This window comes from Chiloscyllium plagiosum, unplaced genomic scaffold (genome assembly GCF_037043375.1).
Source record: "Chiloscyllium plagiosum isolate Xiang-an unplaced genomic scaffold, Cpla_swu_hap1 HiC_scaffold_1, whole genome shotgun sequence".
NCBI classification, from domain to species: domain Eukaryota; kingdom Metazoa; phylum Chordata; class Chondrichthyes; order Orectolobiformes; family Hemiscylliidae; genus Chiloscyllium; species Chiloscyllium plagiosum.
In genome coordinates, this window is record NW_028270139.1 from 6979594 (window position 1) to 6999811 (window position 20218).

The 20218-nt window shown below is 42.9% G+C and overlaps 1 protein-coding gene across 2 annotated transcripts in view; it reads left to right on the plus strand.

Annotated features, from left to right (window-relative positions):
- The window catches only part of nr3c2 (nuclear receptor subfamily 3, group C, member 2), a 327259-nt gene that overhangs the window by 216083 nt on the left and 90958 nt on the right, over window positions 1-20218 (plus strand). For both annotated transcript variants that reach the window (XM_043699476.2, XM_043699456.2), the window contains exon 4: window positions 13322-13438. In XM_043699476.2, coding sequence (XP_043555411.1) covers window positions 13322-13438 — 117 coding nt within the window. The remainder of the gene's footprint in view (window positions 1-13321; window positions 13439-20218) is intronic.

Genomic DNA, 20218 nt, shown 5'->3' on the forward strand with positions numbered 1-20218 from the left:
TGAGCAGACGTTACGACAACGGATGAATGAGCAACAAGCAACAAACGGGTGTTCGCACCAAGTCAGCTTCTGCAGTCCGGGACATTCAGCCTCGAACCTTTGGGTGCCTATCCTTCAAGGCAGACTTCAGGACAAGCAACAATGCAAAGTGGCCGAGCAGAGGCTGACAGCCAAGTTCGGTACCCATGGGGATGGCCTCTACTGGGACCTTGGGTTCATGTCACGCTCGAGGTGACCCCACTGCAACGAACCCACCGCACCCACCGCACCCTCACGCGCACTCACGCACCCTCTGCACTCACGCACCCTCTGCACTCACGCACCCTCTGCACTCACGCACCCTCTGCACTCACGCACCCTCTGCACTCACGCACCCTCTGCACTCACGCACCCTCTGCACTCACGCACCCTCTGCACTCACGCACCCTCTGCACTCACGCACCCTCTGCACTCACGCACCCTCTGCACTCACGCACCCTCTGCACTCACGCACCCTCTGCACTCACGCACCCTCTGCACTCACGCACCCTCTGCACTCACGCACCCTCTGCACTCACGCACCCTCTGCACTCACGCACCCTCTGCACTCACGCACCCTCTGCACTCACGCACCCTCTGCACTCACGCAGCCTCTGCACTCACGCACCCTCTGCACTCACGCACCCTCTGCACTCACGCACCCTCTGCACTCACGCACCCTCTGCACTCACGCACCCTCTGCACTCACGCACCCTCTGCACTCACGCACCCTCTGCACTCACGCAGCCTCTGCACTCACGCAGCCTCTGCACTCACGCAGCCTCTGCACTCACGCAGCCTCTGCACTCACGCAGCCTCTGCACTCACGCAGCCTCTGCACTCACGCAGCCTCTGCACTCACGCAGCCTCTGCACTCACGCAGCCTCTGCACTCACGCAGCCTCTGCACTCACGCAGCCTCTGCACTCACGCAGCCTCTGCACTCACGCAGCCTCTGCACTCACGCAGCCTCTGCACTCACGCAGCCTCTGCACTCACGCACCCACTGCACTCACGCACCCACTGCACTCACGCACCCACTGCACTCACGCACCCACTGCACTCACGCACCCACTGCACTCACGCACCCACTGCACTCACGCACCCACTGCACTCACGCACCCACTGCACTCACGCACCCACTGCACTCACGCACCCACTGCACTCACGCACCCACTGCACTCACGCACCCACTGCACTCACGCACCCACTGCACTCACGCACCCACTGCACTCACGCACCCACTGCACTCACGCACCCACTGCACTCACGCACCCACTGCACTCACGCACCCACTGCACTCACGCACCCACTGCACTCACGCACCCACTGCACTCACGCACCCACTGCACTCACGCACCCACTGCACTCACGCACCCACTGCACTCACGCACCCACTGCACTCACGCACCCACTGCACTCACGCACCCACTGCACTCACGCCAACACATGCACCCTCTCACACATACCCCATCACACTCACGTACACACTTTACCAAGCCTACACACGTACATACATACACATTCTTTATCATGTGCACTCACACCCACATGCACCCTCAATCTGTCGCTCCTACATGTGTATGCATATAAGCTTATGGGGTGAATTTGTTTTTGCAGAATTATATTTTATTTTGCTCAAAAACTGCACGAATCCATGTAAAACTGTAAAAACTATGCAGAGAGTTTGTCGGTCTGACATAGCATTCGGATAAAGACAGATTTCAACATCCATTGCTTAAAAAGCTGAACTATCTTGAGAATGTAATTTTAACGAATTTCTGGGATTTGTATGTCAAAGAACAGAAACTATCATATCCCACTCTAAATGGTGAAAATTTTAACCTACGATTGTTTACTGTATCACATCTCCATGACACTGGACTCCTTTGGCTATAAATTCTGTGAGCAAGATCTTAACCTCCACAACCACCTGATGAAGGAGCAGCACTCCGAAAGCTTTTTTTTATTTCAAAAATATACTTTATGCATAAAATATTTTGATGATCTGTACAATTGATCATGCCATACATCCTTAAATATTCCATTTCTTGGTATACAGAGACAGCGTAATCATTCATATATATAGGTCTGTACGATTACATATTTAGCAAGGGAGGGGGAGTCAGCGGCGCCCCCTTACTGCGTCGGACCCATGTGCTTAGGCAGGCAGATGTTACACGGTGGTCTTTCCCCACCGCGCCTTGGTGGCAGCAGCCCCAAGCTTCAGCGCGTCCCTCAACAAGTAGTCCTGGACCTTGGAATGTGCCAGTCTGCAACACTCAGTCGGGGTCAACTCCTTCAGCTGGAAGATCAACAGGTTTCGGACCACCCAGAGAGCGTCCTTCACCGAGTTGATGATCCTCCAGGGACAGTTGATGTTGGTCTTGGTGTACGTCCTGGGGAACAGACCGTAGAGTCACGGCGCTGCTCCAGACGAACCTTGACAAACACCACTGCATTTCTCTCCAGACCTCTTCTGCATAGGCACATTCCAGAAGGAGGTGTGTGACAGTCTTGTCCGCCCCCCCCCCCCCCCGCAGCCGCTTCGAGGGCAGCATGCGGTGTGGCTGAGAGTCCGGGCGTGCATAACACATCTCACGGGCAGAGCCCAAATAACTGCGTGGGCCCCCTGTTCTTCTTAGGCAGGCAGATGTTACACGGTGGTAAAAACAATGACTGCAGATGCTAGAAACCAGATTCTGGATTAGTGGTGCTGGAAGAGCACAGCAGTTCAGGCAGCATCCAAGGAGCTTCGAAATCGACATTTCGGGCAAAAGCCCTTCATCAGGAATAAAAGGGCTTTTGCCCGAAACGTCGATTTCGAAGCTCCTTGGATGCTGCCTGAACTGCTGTGCTCTTCCAGCACCACTAATCCAGATGTTACACGGTGGTCTTTCCCCACCGCGCCTTGGCGGCAGCTGCCCCAAGCTTCAGCGCGTCCCTCAACACGTAGTCCTGGACCTTGGAATGTGCCAGTCTGCAGCACACAGTCGGGGTCAACTCCTTCAGCTGGAAGATCAACAGGTTTCGGACCACCCAGAAAGCTAGTGCTTCCAATTAAACCTGTTGGTCTATAACCAGGTGTTGTGTGATTATTAACTTTGTCCATCCCAGTCCAACACCGGCACCTCCAAGTCATGGTTACCTGTTAGGCCGCTGCATTGAAATAAATGTTGTTTAATTTATCAGTCCTACCTCATTCTCTGCTTTGTTCTTGTCTGCTCTGAGTGTTTGACTTGCTGCTTTTCTCAACTGCACCAGTCTGAGCCTGATCTCTTTCCTCTCTATCTCCCTGGGTGTCGTCCCGCCCACCTCCCTTTACTGGTTTAAATCCTTCCAAGCAGTTCTAGCAAATCTCCCGCCAGTACATCAGTACTTTCCAATTCAGGTGCAATCCGTTCTTCTTATACAGATCACCTCTAATGATCCAAAAATGTGAATCCTTCTCCTGTGCTCCTCAGCCACACATTCATCTGCTGTATTCTCTTATTCTTACCCTCACTAGCTTGTGGCAGCAGGTGTAATCCAGATATTACTGCTGTTGAGGAACCTACTTTTTAAAATGCTGCTAACTTCCTATATTCTCTCCTCAGAATTTCAGCCTTTTCTCCTTCTATGTCATTAGTTCCAATGTGTATAACAACCTCCTACTGGTCCCTCGTCCCTTTGAGAATATTCGGGACCCGCTCCAAGATAGCATTGATCCTGGATCCAGGGAGGCAACACACCATTCTGATGTCTCGCTGTTGTGCTGGCATTTTTGTGAATTTGACCCACCTGATTTGTGACAATGACATAAGGGAAGCCAGCAAACTGAGGCCAAGTGCTTTCCCCAAATGGGCAGTAGTTCCTGAACTGTATTCACTTACCTTGTCTCGGCAAGCAACATTAACTCTTTTTTTATTTGGTGGCTGGAGGCAATTACCTACCCATCAATTCTTTCAGTGTGAAATCAAGGAACCTATACAAGGGGAGAAAAATCTAAGTTCTCAGCTTTAGATGAACTCAAAGTTTTAGTTTGTAAAGATGTAAACCTCTCTTTAGTTAATAATGAAATGGGAAAATATGATTATGTCTATATTATGTAAGTTATACTAGTCATAAACGATCTGCTGAATTTGTAGGCATTTCACTCCTTTGATATAATTCTATTGTGCTACATGTCTCACAAGAGGAATTGGTACACCAATTTGCATGAGCTTCAGGTGTTTGCATTACAATTTTTCTGCATTTTTAGAACTGCATTTATGGCCTGAATTGTGTTGCATCTTTGGTAGGATTCCAGGTGGCCTATGACGAAAGTTGACTTGGTAGTGTGGTTGTGTGAGTTTTACACGTGATTCAAATGGTACCCATGAATCAAAAACACCACTCAGCACAAGTCACAGGCAGCGAGTGCTAGCACAAGGTCCTTTCTATAGACATAAAATTTCCCTTTGCTTCATCTTTCACTGTGCTGCACAGATGTATACCAGAACACATGCCTACAATGTCACCACATGCATTTATGAACTCTTGTTTTAAACCACAAAGAATTTCCAGAATTAGCTCTGTGGCCGTGATATTTACATCAAAAGTCTGATATAAAATCTAGGTCATTTTGTTCCCTGTGCAGATTAATCTAGACTAAAAAAAATAGAAATTTTGCTAGTTAACTTTTGGAATTCTTAGACTTAAAATTCAGGATGTAAATACAAGAAATGTGACAATATGTTTTGCAGTTTAAAATCGGAGCTGTCACAGGCAGGACTAGCTTGATTTTCTGCGCAGGAGCAAAATGTCTTTTGTGCCTACTCTCATTTTGAACTACATAATGAAAGAGAAGAAGAACTGTACTCATTTGTTTAATGTTCTATTTGATAACCACACACCTTCCACTCTTTTTGCTTTTGGTTGTTTGCATTAATGAATATATCAACTGGGCAAGGATATATCATATGTCTACAAAACTTGACTCCTTTATGTTTGAGAAATGTTAATGAATCTACGTTTAAATTAAATTGAAATATGATTCCTACATATGTGTAGCTACAGAATGCTGCTGGAGTATACATTTCTATTGCTTTAAGCTTTAATGTTGTATTGTTCTTAGCTTCTTAAATGTGATACTCAGTTATTTAAACTTGGTGTTTAGCTTTACTTCCTTTACTACAGAATTTGATAACATCTCACTGTATGTTTTCACCATTTTGTTCAATCCTGTGACTGTTTCTGCTGTGTCGGATCGCCTGATGGTATCGGAATCTCTTCTGGCTGATTAACTGGCAAGGCCAAAGCCAATGGACATGATCTTATAGGGGTCGGAGCAACATGGGCTACAGAGATTTATGGCAGACATTGATGAGAAATCTGTCAAGAGGCTACTGCTTGGCCTGTACCTGCACCTGTCAGGAGTCGTTCAGAATGTTGGGCACCTTTGTGATGCTTGTTAGGAAGGTCTTGGCTAGAGGTTCCCATGAGTTGGTGGAGATAATACATAGTTTCAGGGAGGCTTTAAGAACATCCCTGAAACTTTTACTTTGCCCTGCTGCAGGGCACCTTTTATGGTAAAGCTTGGAGAGAAAGCATGTTTTAAAAGTCCTGTGACAGGGATACAGACTACGTGCTTCCCCCAACACAGCTGATTGACCATAACCAGTGCCTCGATACTGGGGATGTTTTCCTGAGGAGGTCACTAATGTGGCTACTAATTCTTTCAGTATAGAATCAGAATCCATAGTGTGGAAGCTGGCAGTTTAGCCCATCAAGTCCACACCAAAGAGTATTCGACCCAAACCCACGCCCCTGTCCTATCCCTGTAACCCTGCATACTGTGGAGGAAACCAGGGTTCCCAAAGGAAACCCACACAGACACTGGGAGGATGTGCAAACTCCACAGGCGTCACTTGAGGGTGGAATTGAACCCTGGTGCTGTGAGGCAGCAGTGCTAACCACCGAGTCATCATGCCACCACAAAAGTTTGCAGGGACATCATGGTTGATATTTCTCCAGGGATTTGAGGAGTCTGGTAAACAATATTCGGTGCATATGGAAGGCTGCTCTGTAGACCATGATCTTGCTGCCAAGTTCTGATGTTGTAGTTGTCAAATATTCTGTTCTTAGCCAGCAGCTGCACTGATACACTGGATTGATATTAAACTGCATTGTCAGCATCTGTTGAAGACTCCCAAGGTTTGGGAAACTGCATCATCAGTGTCCATTGAAGAATTGATAGGCAATGTCCAGTGGCTCGCTGTGGTTCGTGATAGTTGGGGTCAGTTTGATTGGCAGAAGCAGACTATTAGGGGACTTCCATCTTACTGATATATAGGCCCTGTGAATGCATCAACATTAGTTTGGAGTTCTGCCTCAGTGTACACATGTGAAAGTGACGGCTGAGTGCTGCAGCTCATTGATGAGATTGGGGTGGTATTGATTGGAGACTGGAGGTGACACAAGTTGAACAATTATTTGCTAGTCCTGTTGATTAGCTTCACATCAGCAGTAAGCTTCAGAAAAATAGAGTGGAGTGTTGCCGTAAGGGAGAAGGAGAAAACCATTGGTGTGATGACTTGCATAACCCCAGTTTTCACGTAAATAAGAATAAATTGTCTGTGATGGTTTCATTGGGGGGGACCGTGGCTTGCATATCATTGTGCAGCAGGTGGTGATGAATATCTGCAGGTAATCAAAATTGAGAAGATTGCCTATAGTTCCTCCCAGTTGACAGAATCGAAGGCATTTGTGAAATCAAAAAAGGCCAGTATCAAGATTACTGCTGCTGTCTGCACTTTTCTTGGATTTTTCTTGCTGTGAAGATCATGCCCAGTGTGCATTGATGGATGGAATCCTAATTGTGACTCTGATAGGAGCTCTTCAAATACTGAGAGAAGACAATTGAGATGGATATTTGCAATACCTTTCTCTGTAGTTACCGCAATTGACCTTCTTTCTTGAAGGTGACTACAATTACAACATTTCAGAGTTTACCTGGCATGCTGTCCTCCTTCCAGTTATGGGAGATGAGGAGAAAGTGAAGACTGCAGATGCTGGAGAGTCAGAGTCGAAAAGTGTGGTGCAGGAAAAGCACAGAAGGTGTGGCAGCATCCGAGGAGCAATAGATGAGATTGTATATATGAGTGAAGAGTGCTTCTCAACTGTACTTTAGCATTTTAACAGTTGTTTGTATCAGTGGCCTTGTAGGTTCACAGTTATCTGATGGCATCTCAACATCCTGTTGGGTTGAGGTTATGCTAAGACAGTTGTGGGTAGCATAAGAATGTGGTTAAGGACATTCACATTGAGATAAAGCAAAGAGCTGCGGATGCTGGAACTCTGAAATAAAAACAGAAAGTGCAGCAACTGCAGAGAGCAGAACGGAGTCAACATTTTGAGTCCAGTGACCCTTTGTTTTATTGCAGTCACAATAAGGACTGAATCTTTGTTGAGGAGGTCTGCAAAGATCTCCTCGCAGTAAGCGCTCACTGTTTCTCTGTCTTTGGTGAGTGCTCTCCATTCTTAGCTCTAATTGTAATGGAACCTTGCTGGAAATGATTTAAAAAAGCCAAGACTTTTAAGAAATACTTTACTGGAACTGGAGTAGGGAGAATTCTGACTTCACTGCACACTGAAGACGACTGTTACTCCATTCAGCATCCTCCAGATTACCCAATTGTCTCTCTGTCTCCCCAAGAATCTCCCCACCCCAACTACTGCAACCACACTCAGGACCTGCCTGAAGGTAACTGCCAATGATGCAGTAACTCAAAATAAAATACTGATTCAGTGATGAGTCATCCAGAGATGACATACATCACTAACCTGCCAATCCCATTTGATTAACAGTCATAGAAACACTGAAAATACAAGCAGGTGTTGACCAATCTCTGTGGAAGAGAATTCCACAGCTTTATTACCATCCGAATGAAGAAATTTCTCCTTATCTTGGTGTGAAATGACCTATCATGTATCCTGAGACCAAGATGTATTGTATTTGGACTTGCAGAAGACATTTTTAAGCATGTTACGGGCTTAGGGTAGGGGTACGAGTCGAGGTGGGATGCCCTTCAATGGGTCGATGCGGACTCGATGGATGAACAGGCCTCTTGCCACACTGTAGGGATTCTATGATGAATCTTTTAGCCATGTTATGATATGTTTTACATTCTGACCAATCATGCGAGTTATCACTCATCTTAGCAAAGTTTATATTTTCTTCTTAAGTTTGAAGCCTTCCCCAGATTCTTTAATGAACAATGGATGGTGGGTCCTCCCTTTGGAATTTTTCTTTACAGTAAGAAATACATATATTGAGTATTCTTAAATATTTTCTTAAATGTTTGATACAATGATCAATCCTTATAGAGACTGAGTGACATTGCCTGTGACGAAATGGGTGTTGAAATCAAGCAACAAGTGCAGCAAGCCCATCTTGACATTGAGATAATCTTGTTCGATCCTTTTAGATATTTTCTAATCAACCTATATATCTGTCAAACAGGTGGGACTTGAACCTGAGTTTCTTGACTCAGACTCAGGGACATTACCACTATGCCACAAGAACCCTCTCAATCCATCTTTTATGTTTTGCACAAGTGCTATGGTAAGATTTTTATTAGGTAGCAGTAAGATGCCAATTGAAAGAGACTAACACCTATTAAACAAGTTAATTTCTTACTTATCCCTATGCCATCAGCATATTTAGCAACCCATACCTTCAATCCCTTCATCCAAACCATTTATCTAAATTGTAAAAAGGTGAGACCCCATCAATGATCCATTAGCCTACTCTCTGTTTTCTGTTATCTAGCTCGTCTTCTGTCATGCCATTGTGTTATTATATATGCTATGAGATTATATTTTCTGCAATAACCTTCGATGTGATATCTTATCAAATGCCTCTGGAAAGCCAAATGCAGAATATCCACTAATTCCCCATGATCCACAGATTGTTACTTGTGGAAAGAATTCCTTTCACAAAACCGTATTGGGTCTGGCTGCCTTAAGGTCCAGATTCATTTCTTGACATTGTGGAGGGAACTTAACTCATGATCTGGATGTGCTACAACCAACCCAGAAACTTGTGTTAAAGACAAAGAAGAGTCATATTGAACTTGAAACATTAACTCTATTTCTCTTCCCACAGATGCTCCCCGATCTGTTGAGTTTCTCCAGCATTAACTACATATGATCAGGACTTGAGTTGGAAAAGAATGGAAAATACTCTGTTTTCCAGCACTGCAATCAATTGCTTTGATGAAAACAAATGGCACATAAACATAAAATTGTTCATAGGAATTAAAAGCCCAGCTTTAAATATAGATTTTTACCAAAGGTACATAAACAAGAGGTTCCTCTTAGACCCATAATCTCATTTCCTAGTACACCGACATACAGACTAACAAAGGAACTGCAATGCAAACTGAAACACCCAGTAGGTGATTCAAGCCACTCCATCCACCCCACCCAGGAATTCCTTAACATCATCAAAGACACCAAGGTAGAGGACAACAAGATCATGATTTCCTTTGACGTGACAGCTCTATTCACATTAATAAACATCATCCTAGCCAAAGAAACACTGGCCTCACTGCTAGACAAACCAAGGACAAACACCTGACAGCACCATCTCCATCAGCAAGGACAGCACCCTAAAACTACTACAACTGTGCTTCACAACCCACTTCACCTTCAACAACAAGACCCGCAAACAAATCAATGGGGCGCCTATGGGATCACCAATATCAAGACTCTTAGCAGAAGCAGTTATGCAGAGGTTAGACCGAAAATCCCTTCCCACAATCCAGCCCAAGCTTTAGGTCCGCTATGTGGATGACACCTTTATCATCACAAAACGCAACAAATTAGCAGAAACCCACAAACACATAAACAACATCCTTACTGGTATAAGGTTCACCAAAGAGGAAGAGAACAACAACAGACTCCCCTTCCCAGACAACTCAGTTGAACGCAAAGCCAATGGAGAGCCGCAGAACAGCGGCTACAGGAAAGCCACACACACTGACCAGATACTCAATTACAGGAGCAATCATCCCAACACCCACAACCGGGGCTGCATCAGCACATTATTTAAATGAGCCACAACACACTGCAGCACCCAAGGGCTAAGAGAAGCCAGGGAAAACCACCTGTACAACGTATTCAGAAACAATGAGTACCTGGTAAACACAGTCTGCCGATTCCTACACAACAGAACTAAACAAGAAGACAACACGTCCCGAAACTCTGGCCACCCTGCCATACATTAAAGACATCTCGTAGATGACGACCAGACTACTCCAGCCCCTAGGCAGCATGGTAGTCCACAAACCTACCACCACACTGAATCAGCTCCTGATGAATTTAAAGACCCCGTACCAACAACTAGGAGAACAAACGTGATGTACAAAATACCCTGCAAGGACTGCAACAAACATTACACTGGACAGATGGGCAAGAAACTAGCCACCAGGATACATGAGTACCAAATAGCCACCATAAGACTTGACCAACTATCACTAGTGTCCATACACGCAGATGAAGAGGGACATCAGTTCAACTGGGACAATACATCCATCCTAGGACAGGGGGCTAAACACACAGGAATTCCTGGAGGCCTGGCATTCACACCAGAACTCCATTAATAAACATATCGATTTGGACCCCATTTACTAACCTCTCAGAAAAAGAACCAGAAGTGATATCACCCACCACAACAGACCAAGACAGATAAATAACAAGCGGGACAGAACACCAGCGCTTCATCTGATGATGTTACCTAACATGGTGATGAAACAGCTGAGAACAAATCTACCAGCTCAGTGAGCAAACCTACAATCTGATCCACAACCTGAGCTATAAATCTTGTCCAAAATCACAGATTTTTACTTTAGGTGATTTTTCCAGGGGAGCAATAGCTAGCCCTTGGTATTTTTAGACTGAAAATAATACTTCAAGGGTTGCATTTTCTATTTTTATAATTGTGTATGTATTTGACTAGGAATATCTGTCATTGATGTCATAGACAAATTATGTGTTCATATGATCATCTTCATATTTTGACAGAAGTGTTAATTTATAAAAATATTAGAGTATAGTATCAGTGCTGTTGGTTCTTTCCATTAACTGTTTCAATCTTTTAACAACGACTAAGAAATTGTGAACTATAATATTAGAATTACACAGCTTCCTCTTAAATTACTGGCTTGGGTATTCAATTTTCATAGATTTAACTTCACAAAGATTTTGAAGTATAAGGGCTTTATATGTCAGAAGCACAAATAGAAATGCTTCACAGGATTCCCATGAAGATGAGTTTTCACATATCAATATTTTTCTTTACCTGTTTCATAACCATTTTGTCTAACAACTATCTTGTTTATTTTGCTTCAAATCTTGTAATTTGGTGCACTTTATGTTACACTCTGAGTGTCACTGTTATGTTTTTGTCACACATTTTTCACCAGTATTTTTCTACAAAAATGTGATTTGCTTATGTAAAATTGTCAGCAATAATTATACAATAGTGCAGACATGGCTTTGGGGGAGGTGAGGTCATAGGGAGTGGAGGAAGGTAACGGTGTCAGAAGCAAAGAGCAGGGGTTGGCTCTCAGCAGTGACTCCCCTATCTTGGGTGCAGACTCTCAATCGTGCATAAATTAGTGCAAATTGAATAATTCTGCCCTCCTTCACCCAGCAACCTCCTAACCTGTTCTGAAGAAGGGTTACTGGATGTGAAACATTAACTCTGCTTTGTCTCCACAGATGCTGCCAAACCTGTTGGGTTTTTCCAGAAATTTCTGCTTTTGTTTCTTATTTCCAGCATCTGCAGTTCTTTGAGGTTTTTTTTGCTTAGCTCCCTACCCTCGCTGGTGGGCTAATTCTTTCTTGTCTGGCCTGGAGCTGAAGTAATTGCAGCCCAAGTGGGATGAGGCCTTCAGATAGTCACAATTTTACTACTTAAGGGTCTCAATTTATGGCTGGCTGGAAATGTTGGGATTGTGCCTTTGCAGCCAGAACCTAACTCCTGTGGTGACAGCAAGGCAACGTGTATCTTCCGTCATGCCAACTTCCCCAACTTTCTGTGGAAACATGATGTAATCATCCCCATTTTCCTCTCACACAGAATAAAACAAAGAACTGCAGATGCTGAAAATCTTTGCTGTTTCTGGCAACTGAATATTCCTCAGGAAGAGGAGGGAAGGAAACTATTCATCTCTAAGTGTCATCATTATTACTTACCAAACACTGTCTACAGAGTTAATAAATTGTATCTAAGTAAAATTATGATGTAAAGAACCATAAAATCCACACCTGGAATTACTAGATGATACGTGTAATTTGAAGTTATTGTTTCATCAGGGTGACTTCAATTTTGGTACAGCCCTTTAATGCCACAGTCAAATACTGCTTTGGTATCAAAAGCAGTAACTCCGTCCATCCCTCTGGAGTTCATTTTTGTTCATGTTTGGACCAAGGTTGTAATGAGAAGAAAGTGAGCCAGAGTCGCAAATTGTGGTGCTGGAAAAGCACAGGAGGTGAGGCAGCATCCGAGAAGCAGGACAGTCAGGGTAATAGTGATAGGTCGGTTGGGAGGGTGGCCTCTATTATCATATATTATCATATATTGGCCTCCATTACTATTACCCCCATCTGCATCTACCTATAGCCTTCCCAGCTACCTTCTCCTCCCCCACTCCCCCTATTTATCTCTCCGCCTCCTTCCACCCCCACATTCCTGACGAAGGGCTATTGCCCAAAATGTCCACTGTCCTGCTCCTCGGATGCTGCCTCACCTCCTGTGCTTTTCCAGCGCCATACTATTCTGTATGTCCTCATACTGTAATGAGGTCAGAAGCCGAGTGTTTCCGGTCATCTAACATGGAGCATCAGTGAGCAGATTATTGTTGAATAAATGCTGTTTGACAGTACTTGTGATGAAATCTTGCCACATTTTGTTGATGTTTGAGACTAGACTAATGGGGTTGGAATTGACTAATTAGTTCTGCTTTTACCTTAGTTGGTTCATACCTGGATAATTTTCCACATTGCTGAGTGGTTGCTAGTATTGTTTGAACTGTAATTACTTATACTATACATATTTATGAGGTTTTGGCACTGCATGCTCTGCTTTTATGCCATTCTTAAGTATTTCACGTGGTGATGATTATCATATGTTTTCTGAATTCGCATAGTAATCTAGGAAGCATAAATCCAGGCAACTGATTCACCAAACTGACGTGAGTCTGTGTAAGGTCGAGTTATTTAGCTGTCAAAATAGTATCTTATTGACTTTTTACATTTTACTTTTTTTACCTAACTAGGGCAGCAAAATTACTTGTGTGCCGGACGAAATGACTGCATTATTGACAAAATCCGCAGAAAAAACTGCCCAGCTTGTCGATTACGGAAGTGTTTTAAAGCTGGGATGAACTTGGGAGGTAATTTTGTTTCTTTCTTTAAGTAAACCTTAGCAGACAGAAACCATTTGTCATCCACTTTTTAAAAAAACATGATTTCGCTTTCGCAAAACAATGCCTTTCCTTTCTTCATCAGTTAAACCCTCCTTTCTTAATATGACTCTGTGATAATACCGTTTCTTAAGTTAAATATATCCTATATTTTATTGTACCAAAACACTCAAACATGTTGCCGAACAAGGTGACAGCAAGGGATAGCATACAGTTCTACTGCCTCCGGAACCCTAGGTCAAATCATGCCCATGGTGGGTTGGATACAAGCCTTTCTGCTCACTGGCTGCTATGATATAATTTGGATATTGGCCCCACAATGGTGAACTGTTCCTAATTTGACACAATTTTTGTGTAAAGAGATCATAATGATGGCTGTTGAGGGAAGTAGGTTTGCCATAACAAAGCACTTAAATGCCTTAATATGTTCAGAAACTTGCTTTAATACAGTTTATTTATTAGTATGACTTTCTATTAAGATTACTTGCAGAATCCTACTTTTAGTTACTTTTAGGTAGTTAAAATCAGTCTCATGGCAACACAAAGTTATCTCATGAGAAAACACATAGGCAGGAAACTGAATCATAGAATCCCTACAGTGTGGAAACATGCCCTTCGGCCCAACAAGTCCACACCGACCCGCCGAAGAGTAACCCACCCAGACCCATTCCCCTATACTATTATCCTATATTTACCTCTGATTAATGCACCTAACCTACACATCCCCTGAACACTATGGGCAATTTAGCATGGCCAATTCACCTAACCTGCACATCTTTGGATTGTGGGAGGAAATTGGACCACCCAGAGGAAACCCACACCAGCTGAAATAAAACAAGAACAATAACAGCTCCCAATAAGATGTTTCTGTAGTTTAACTGAAAACCCAGAACCACTTCCACTGGAAAAACAAAACCACTCATGAAAGTAAGATAATTTAAAATTATATTCTAGTTTTTTAATAAAATATGAATATTTGCATTCTTAAATTAACATTTGGGTTTAACATCTTAGTATCTATAACAATCCTGTACAAAGCAGCATTACAATTCATGAGAATTTGTTTTCAATATTTCCAGAAACAGACAGTGATCAAATACGTTTATGATTTTGACTATATTACAAGATCTAAATATTTGCAAAATAATGGAGTGAGATCCTCAAGTGGTTTAGAAAGTGTTTTAACAATACATGCTGAAAATTGGCCATTCATTCAGAATCGCTGTAAGGATTATTCAAAAAGCTAATGAGATGTTAGGATAGATCACAGTGACATTTGACTGCAGTTCAGAATAAATTATTTCAGTTTTTCTTGTCAAGACTACATTTGGTATCTGAGCAACAACATTAAAAATTTAAACTCTTGTCATCGGACTTTGCCCACAGGAGAACATACTGGGAATTTTTGCCTGTTTTTCCATGATTTTCCATCTACAATGAACCATGAGGAGTGCGCCTCCAAAGTTCTGATCTGCAACTCTGAAAGCTTTCCATTATTATTAAAATAATCCATTATTATTGAAATAACCTTAGTCCTATACACCTTTTTGGTACTCTAGTTTTAGAAGAACATTGGTCCATTGTGTAATGTTTGAAGGGAGGCCTTGAAAATAATTATGGGACTTGAGCTGGAATTTATGGCGAGATATAGGGAGAGTTCAACTTTTCTGAAGACAGTATCAATCACATAATTTACAGGTATGTAAAGTGTTGACTGGCATAAACAATATGGATGTAATCATACCATTTAACATAAATTGTGCAATTACAATGCAGCATAGATTCAAACTGAGCAAACCTTATATATCACTGGCCATGAGGAAGATTTTCAGTGCTCTCAGAATACTACATACTGGAGAACATATCTGACAATCATAACATGATAGAATTTCAGGATTAGTTTGAAAAGAGGAACTGTGGACCCTAAGACTAATGAAAGGTAATTATTAAGCTATGAAGGCAGAGCTAGTTAAAATGATCTTGAATATTGAGTGAAAATCTAGAACAATGGAGATGCAATGATAGACTTTTAAGGATTACTTACTAAATCGCTGTTAAGAAAACAAAATGAGAAAGAAAAATTGCGAAAGATGCATCATTCTTAGCTGAATAAGGAAGGATCAAATGACAAGAAACACTGTACAAATCTGCAGAAATTAACAGTAAATCAGAAGATTTTCCAGGTTTTAAGAACCAGCAAAGAATTAGTAAAAAAAAGAGGAAGGAAGTAGAGTTTGAGAGGAAGCTAGCTGGTAATATAAAAGCAGACGACCTTTCTTTCAAGGGGCTTAAAATAAGTAGCTGCAGAGATAGTAGATGGATTGATTCTAAACGTCCAAAATGTTTCCCAGCATCCCTACTCCCAACTATTGCATACATGCTGCCCCTATACAATTCATGTTAACTCCGATGAAGAGTCATCTAGACTCAAAACATTAGCTTGCAATCTTTCCATGGATGCCTGAAGATACACTGTGATTTCCAGCATTTTGTTTTCACCACCTGGTCTAAAGTTGCACTGTCCACAGCTCACATCGTTCAGGGCCTGGGAAGATTCTGTCCTTTATCTCTTTTTGACAACTTACGTTCATACCTCATTAGCAAATTTCCATTATGTCTCCCAGCAGATTGCAAAATAGCTAATATAATATTTTTATTCAAGGAGGATGTTAGAAAATAACAAACAAGCCTGTTAGCCTAATATCTATTATAGGGACATTACTAGAAACATTCAATAAAGAGATTATAGTATTAATTTGGAGATGCTGGTGTTGGACCGGGGTGGATAAAGTTAAAAATCACACAATACCAGGTTATAGTCAAACAGGTTTATTTGGAAGCACTAGCTTTTGGAGCACTGTTCCTTCATCAGGATACTTTGAAAATTATCATGTCAGACAGATTCAAGATGACTTTGTGGAAGAGAAATCATGTTTAACTAAGTTATTAGAATCCTTTGAACAAGTAACAAGCATGATAAGTAAATAGGAACCTGTGGATGTGGTCAACTTAGATTTCCAAAAGGCATTTTAATAAGGTGCAACATCAAAGTATCACATAAGATAAAACAAGCTGGTGTAGAAGGCAACATATTAGCAGTGAGAAAGGATTAATAAACTAAAAGGAAACAGAGAATTGTGAATGGGTCTTTTTTGGTAAGCTGTAAGTAGTGGAGTGCTACAGAGCTCAGTGCTGCAACCTCAGTTACTTACAATCCACTTTACTTACTTGGGCAAAGAGGTTGAATGCATGTTGGCTAAATTTGCTAATGAGGTAGGAACGTAAGTTGTCAAAAAGAGAAAAAGGACAGAATCTTCCCAGGCCCTGAACGATGTGAGCTGTGGACAGTGCAACCTTAGACCAGGTGGTGAAAACAAAATGCTGGAAATCACAGTGTATCTTCAGGCATCCATGGAAAGATTGCAAGCTAATGTTTTGAGTCTAGATGACTCTTCATCGGAGTTAACATGAATTGTATAGGGGCAGCATGTATGCAATAGTTGGGAGTAGGGATGAGAGGAGAAATGCTAATAATGCAGATTAAGTGATTGAAAAGTGAGCATGGCAGAACAATGGCTTGTCTAACTGCCAAACCGGAGAGAACAGAGTGTCCTACTGAAGTGGGATGGTATTATAACCTCCCTTGGCTGGCTTGGGGGACGATTATCGGCCTCCTCAGCAGCACCCTGTCCAGTATGATCTCCAGGTCCCTGTCCGCAAAGCAGAATGCTAGTTTCTACTGTCTGGGACAATATCATGAACAGTGCAGGGCAGCTTCAGACTACCAACAATTCACCTGGTGCACAACAGCTTTTCCAAGGCCAAAGATCCCAGGATATCCCACCAGTAGTGAATAATTATAGCTATGGCAAGTGGGAGCATTGGGCTAGCATTAGATGAGGGCACCATAGGGATGTGGTAGGTAGTCAATGTCGCAAGTTATCGTAATTATGCAAGAAATACCTCACAGAGGGAAACCTTCTAGGAAACTCAGCACAAATGACATTTAGCCAAAATATGAGAAAATCCTGCCCAGATTCTGCATTGGGACATCCTAAGTGAGTGCACGAGCAAAGATCTGACAAATGATATCTCATGTGGAAAAAGGTGAACATACAGCAGGGAGAATAGAAAATGAGTATACTGTTTAAATAGAAATGTATCGCAGAATACAGGGATAACTAGCCATTTGGATACAGAACTGGCTCAAAGGTAGAAGACAGAGGTTGGTGGTGGAGGGTTGTTTTTTCAGACTGGAGGCCTGTGACTAGTGGAGTGCCACAAGGATCAGTGCTGGGTCCTCTACTTTTTGTCATTTACATAAATGATTTGGATGCGAGCATAAGAGGTATAGTTAGTAAGTTTGTAGATGACACTGAAATTGGGGATGTAGTAGACAGTGAAGAGGGTTAACTCAGATTACACCAGGATCTTGACCAGATGGGATAATGGGCTGAGAAGTGACAGATGGAGTTTAATTCCGATAAATGCAAGGTGGTGCATTTTGGGAAAGCAAATCTTAGCAGGATTTATACATTTAATGGTAAGGTTCTAGGGAGTGTTGCTGAACAGAGACCTTGGAGTGCAGGTTCATAGCTCCTTGAAAGTGGAGTCGCAGGTAGATAGGATAGTGAAGAAGGCGTTTGGTATGATTTCCTTTATTGGTCAGACTATTGAGTGCAGGAGTTGGGAGGTCATGTTGCGGCTGTACAGGACATTGGTTAGGCCACTGTTGGAATACTGCGTGCAATTCTGGTCTCCTTCCTATCGGCAAGATGTTGTGAAACTTGAAAGGATTCAGAAAAGATTTACAAGGATGTTGCCAGGGTTGGAGGATTTGAGCTATAGGGAGAAGCTGAACAGGCTGGGGCTGTTTTCCCTGGAGTGTCGGAGGCTGAGGGGTGACCTTATAGAGGTTAACAAAATTATGAGGGGCATGATTTTGTAAATAGGCAAAGTCTTTTCCCTGGGGTCGGGGAGTCCAGAACTAGAGGGCATAGGTTTAGGGTGAGGGGGGAAAGATATAAAAGAGACCTAAGGGGCAACCTTTTCCACACAGAGGGTGGTATGCGTGTGGAATGAGCTGCCAGCGGAAGTGGTGGAGGCTGGTACAATTGCAACATTTAAGAGGCGTTTGGATGAGTATATGAATAGGAAGGGTTTGGAGGGATATAGGCCGGGTGCTGGCAGGTGGGACTAGATTGGGTTGGGATATCTGGTCGGCATGGACGGGTTGGACCGATGGGTCTGTTTCCATGCTGTCCATCTCTCTGACTCTATACTCGACAGAAATTCTCAGCTTGGCTGCAATCCTGAGAAGTTATCCCTGAGGCTGCTACAGGTGTAAGGAATGTACTCTTCCCAATTAGCCTTGCCTTTGCTGCATACTGTCAGAGGCTGAAGGCAGTGCTTGCAAGTGTATTTGATCGCATGCTTCTTTAATAGGGAGGAAGCGCATACTTCCAAAAGGCAAATTGTTTTGACTCTGTTTTTCCCTAATACAATGCACCCCACGTCCCCAAACTTTACATCATAAATTGATCCTGTTAGTTTACACTGTGTATCTTCCCAGTGTGGCTATTTTTAGACTGGTGCTGGAGAGGGAACAAATGAGTCAAGATGTCATGCTGCAAAGTATCAGTAAAGACAATGCAGACTGCAGCCAGCTGAACCTCATAGATTGGGGCTCTTAATCTGGTCCGATCAGGGAGACATGGTTGACAGAAAAGAATGAATGGCAGGGATATTGTGCCTGGAATGCCTGACTCCGTGAGAGGCAATGCTAATTGTCAAGGGGTATGCATTTGTAAATAAAGGATGATTGATGATGGGATGCCGGCCTCTGAAGAGGTATTTCACAGTCACCTTAAGGGTTTTATGATCCAGTTTCCTGGCTGGCGACATATAAAAAGAGATGAAAGGGAAGCAGGATGTTCTTCATAACATAACATAAGAACTAGGAGCATGAGTAGGCTGTCCGGCCCTTCGAGCCTGCCTCGCCACTTAATAAGATCATGGCTAATCTTTTTGTGGACTCAGCTCCACTTACCCTCGTTTTCACCATATCCCTTAATTCCTTTATTTTCCAAGTATCTACATCAGCTTTAAAAGCAGTTACTGAAGTAGCGTCAACTACTTCACTGGGATGGAATTCCATAGATAAACAACCCTGTGGGTGAAGAAGTTCCTTCTCAGTTCAGTTCTAAACCTGCTTCCTCTAATCTTGATGCCATGCCCTCTTGTCCTAGTCTCACCTACCCATGGAAGCATCCTATCTATTTCTATTTTATCGATTCCCTTCATAATTTTATATGTTTCTATAAGATTCCCCCCTCATTCTTCTGAATTCCAACAAATATAATCCCAATCTACTCAGCCTCTCCTCATAAGGCAACTCCCTCAACTCCAGAATCAACCTAGTGAACCTCCTCTGCATCCCCCTCAGTGCCAGTACATACTTTCTCAAGTAAGGAGATCATACCTGAACACAGTACTCTAAGTGTGGCCTCACCAGCACCCTGTACAGCTGTAACATTACTACCCTGCTTTTAAATTCAACCCCTTTAGCAATGAAGGACAAAGTTCCATTTGCCTCCCCAATTACTTGTTGTACCTGCAGACCATTCATGCACAAGAACACCCAGGTCCCTCTGCAAATCAGCATGCTGGAACTTTTTACCATTCAAGTAATTATCTATTTTGCTCTTACTCCTACCAAAATGTATGACTTCATGTTTACTAACATAGTAT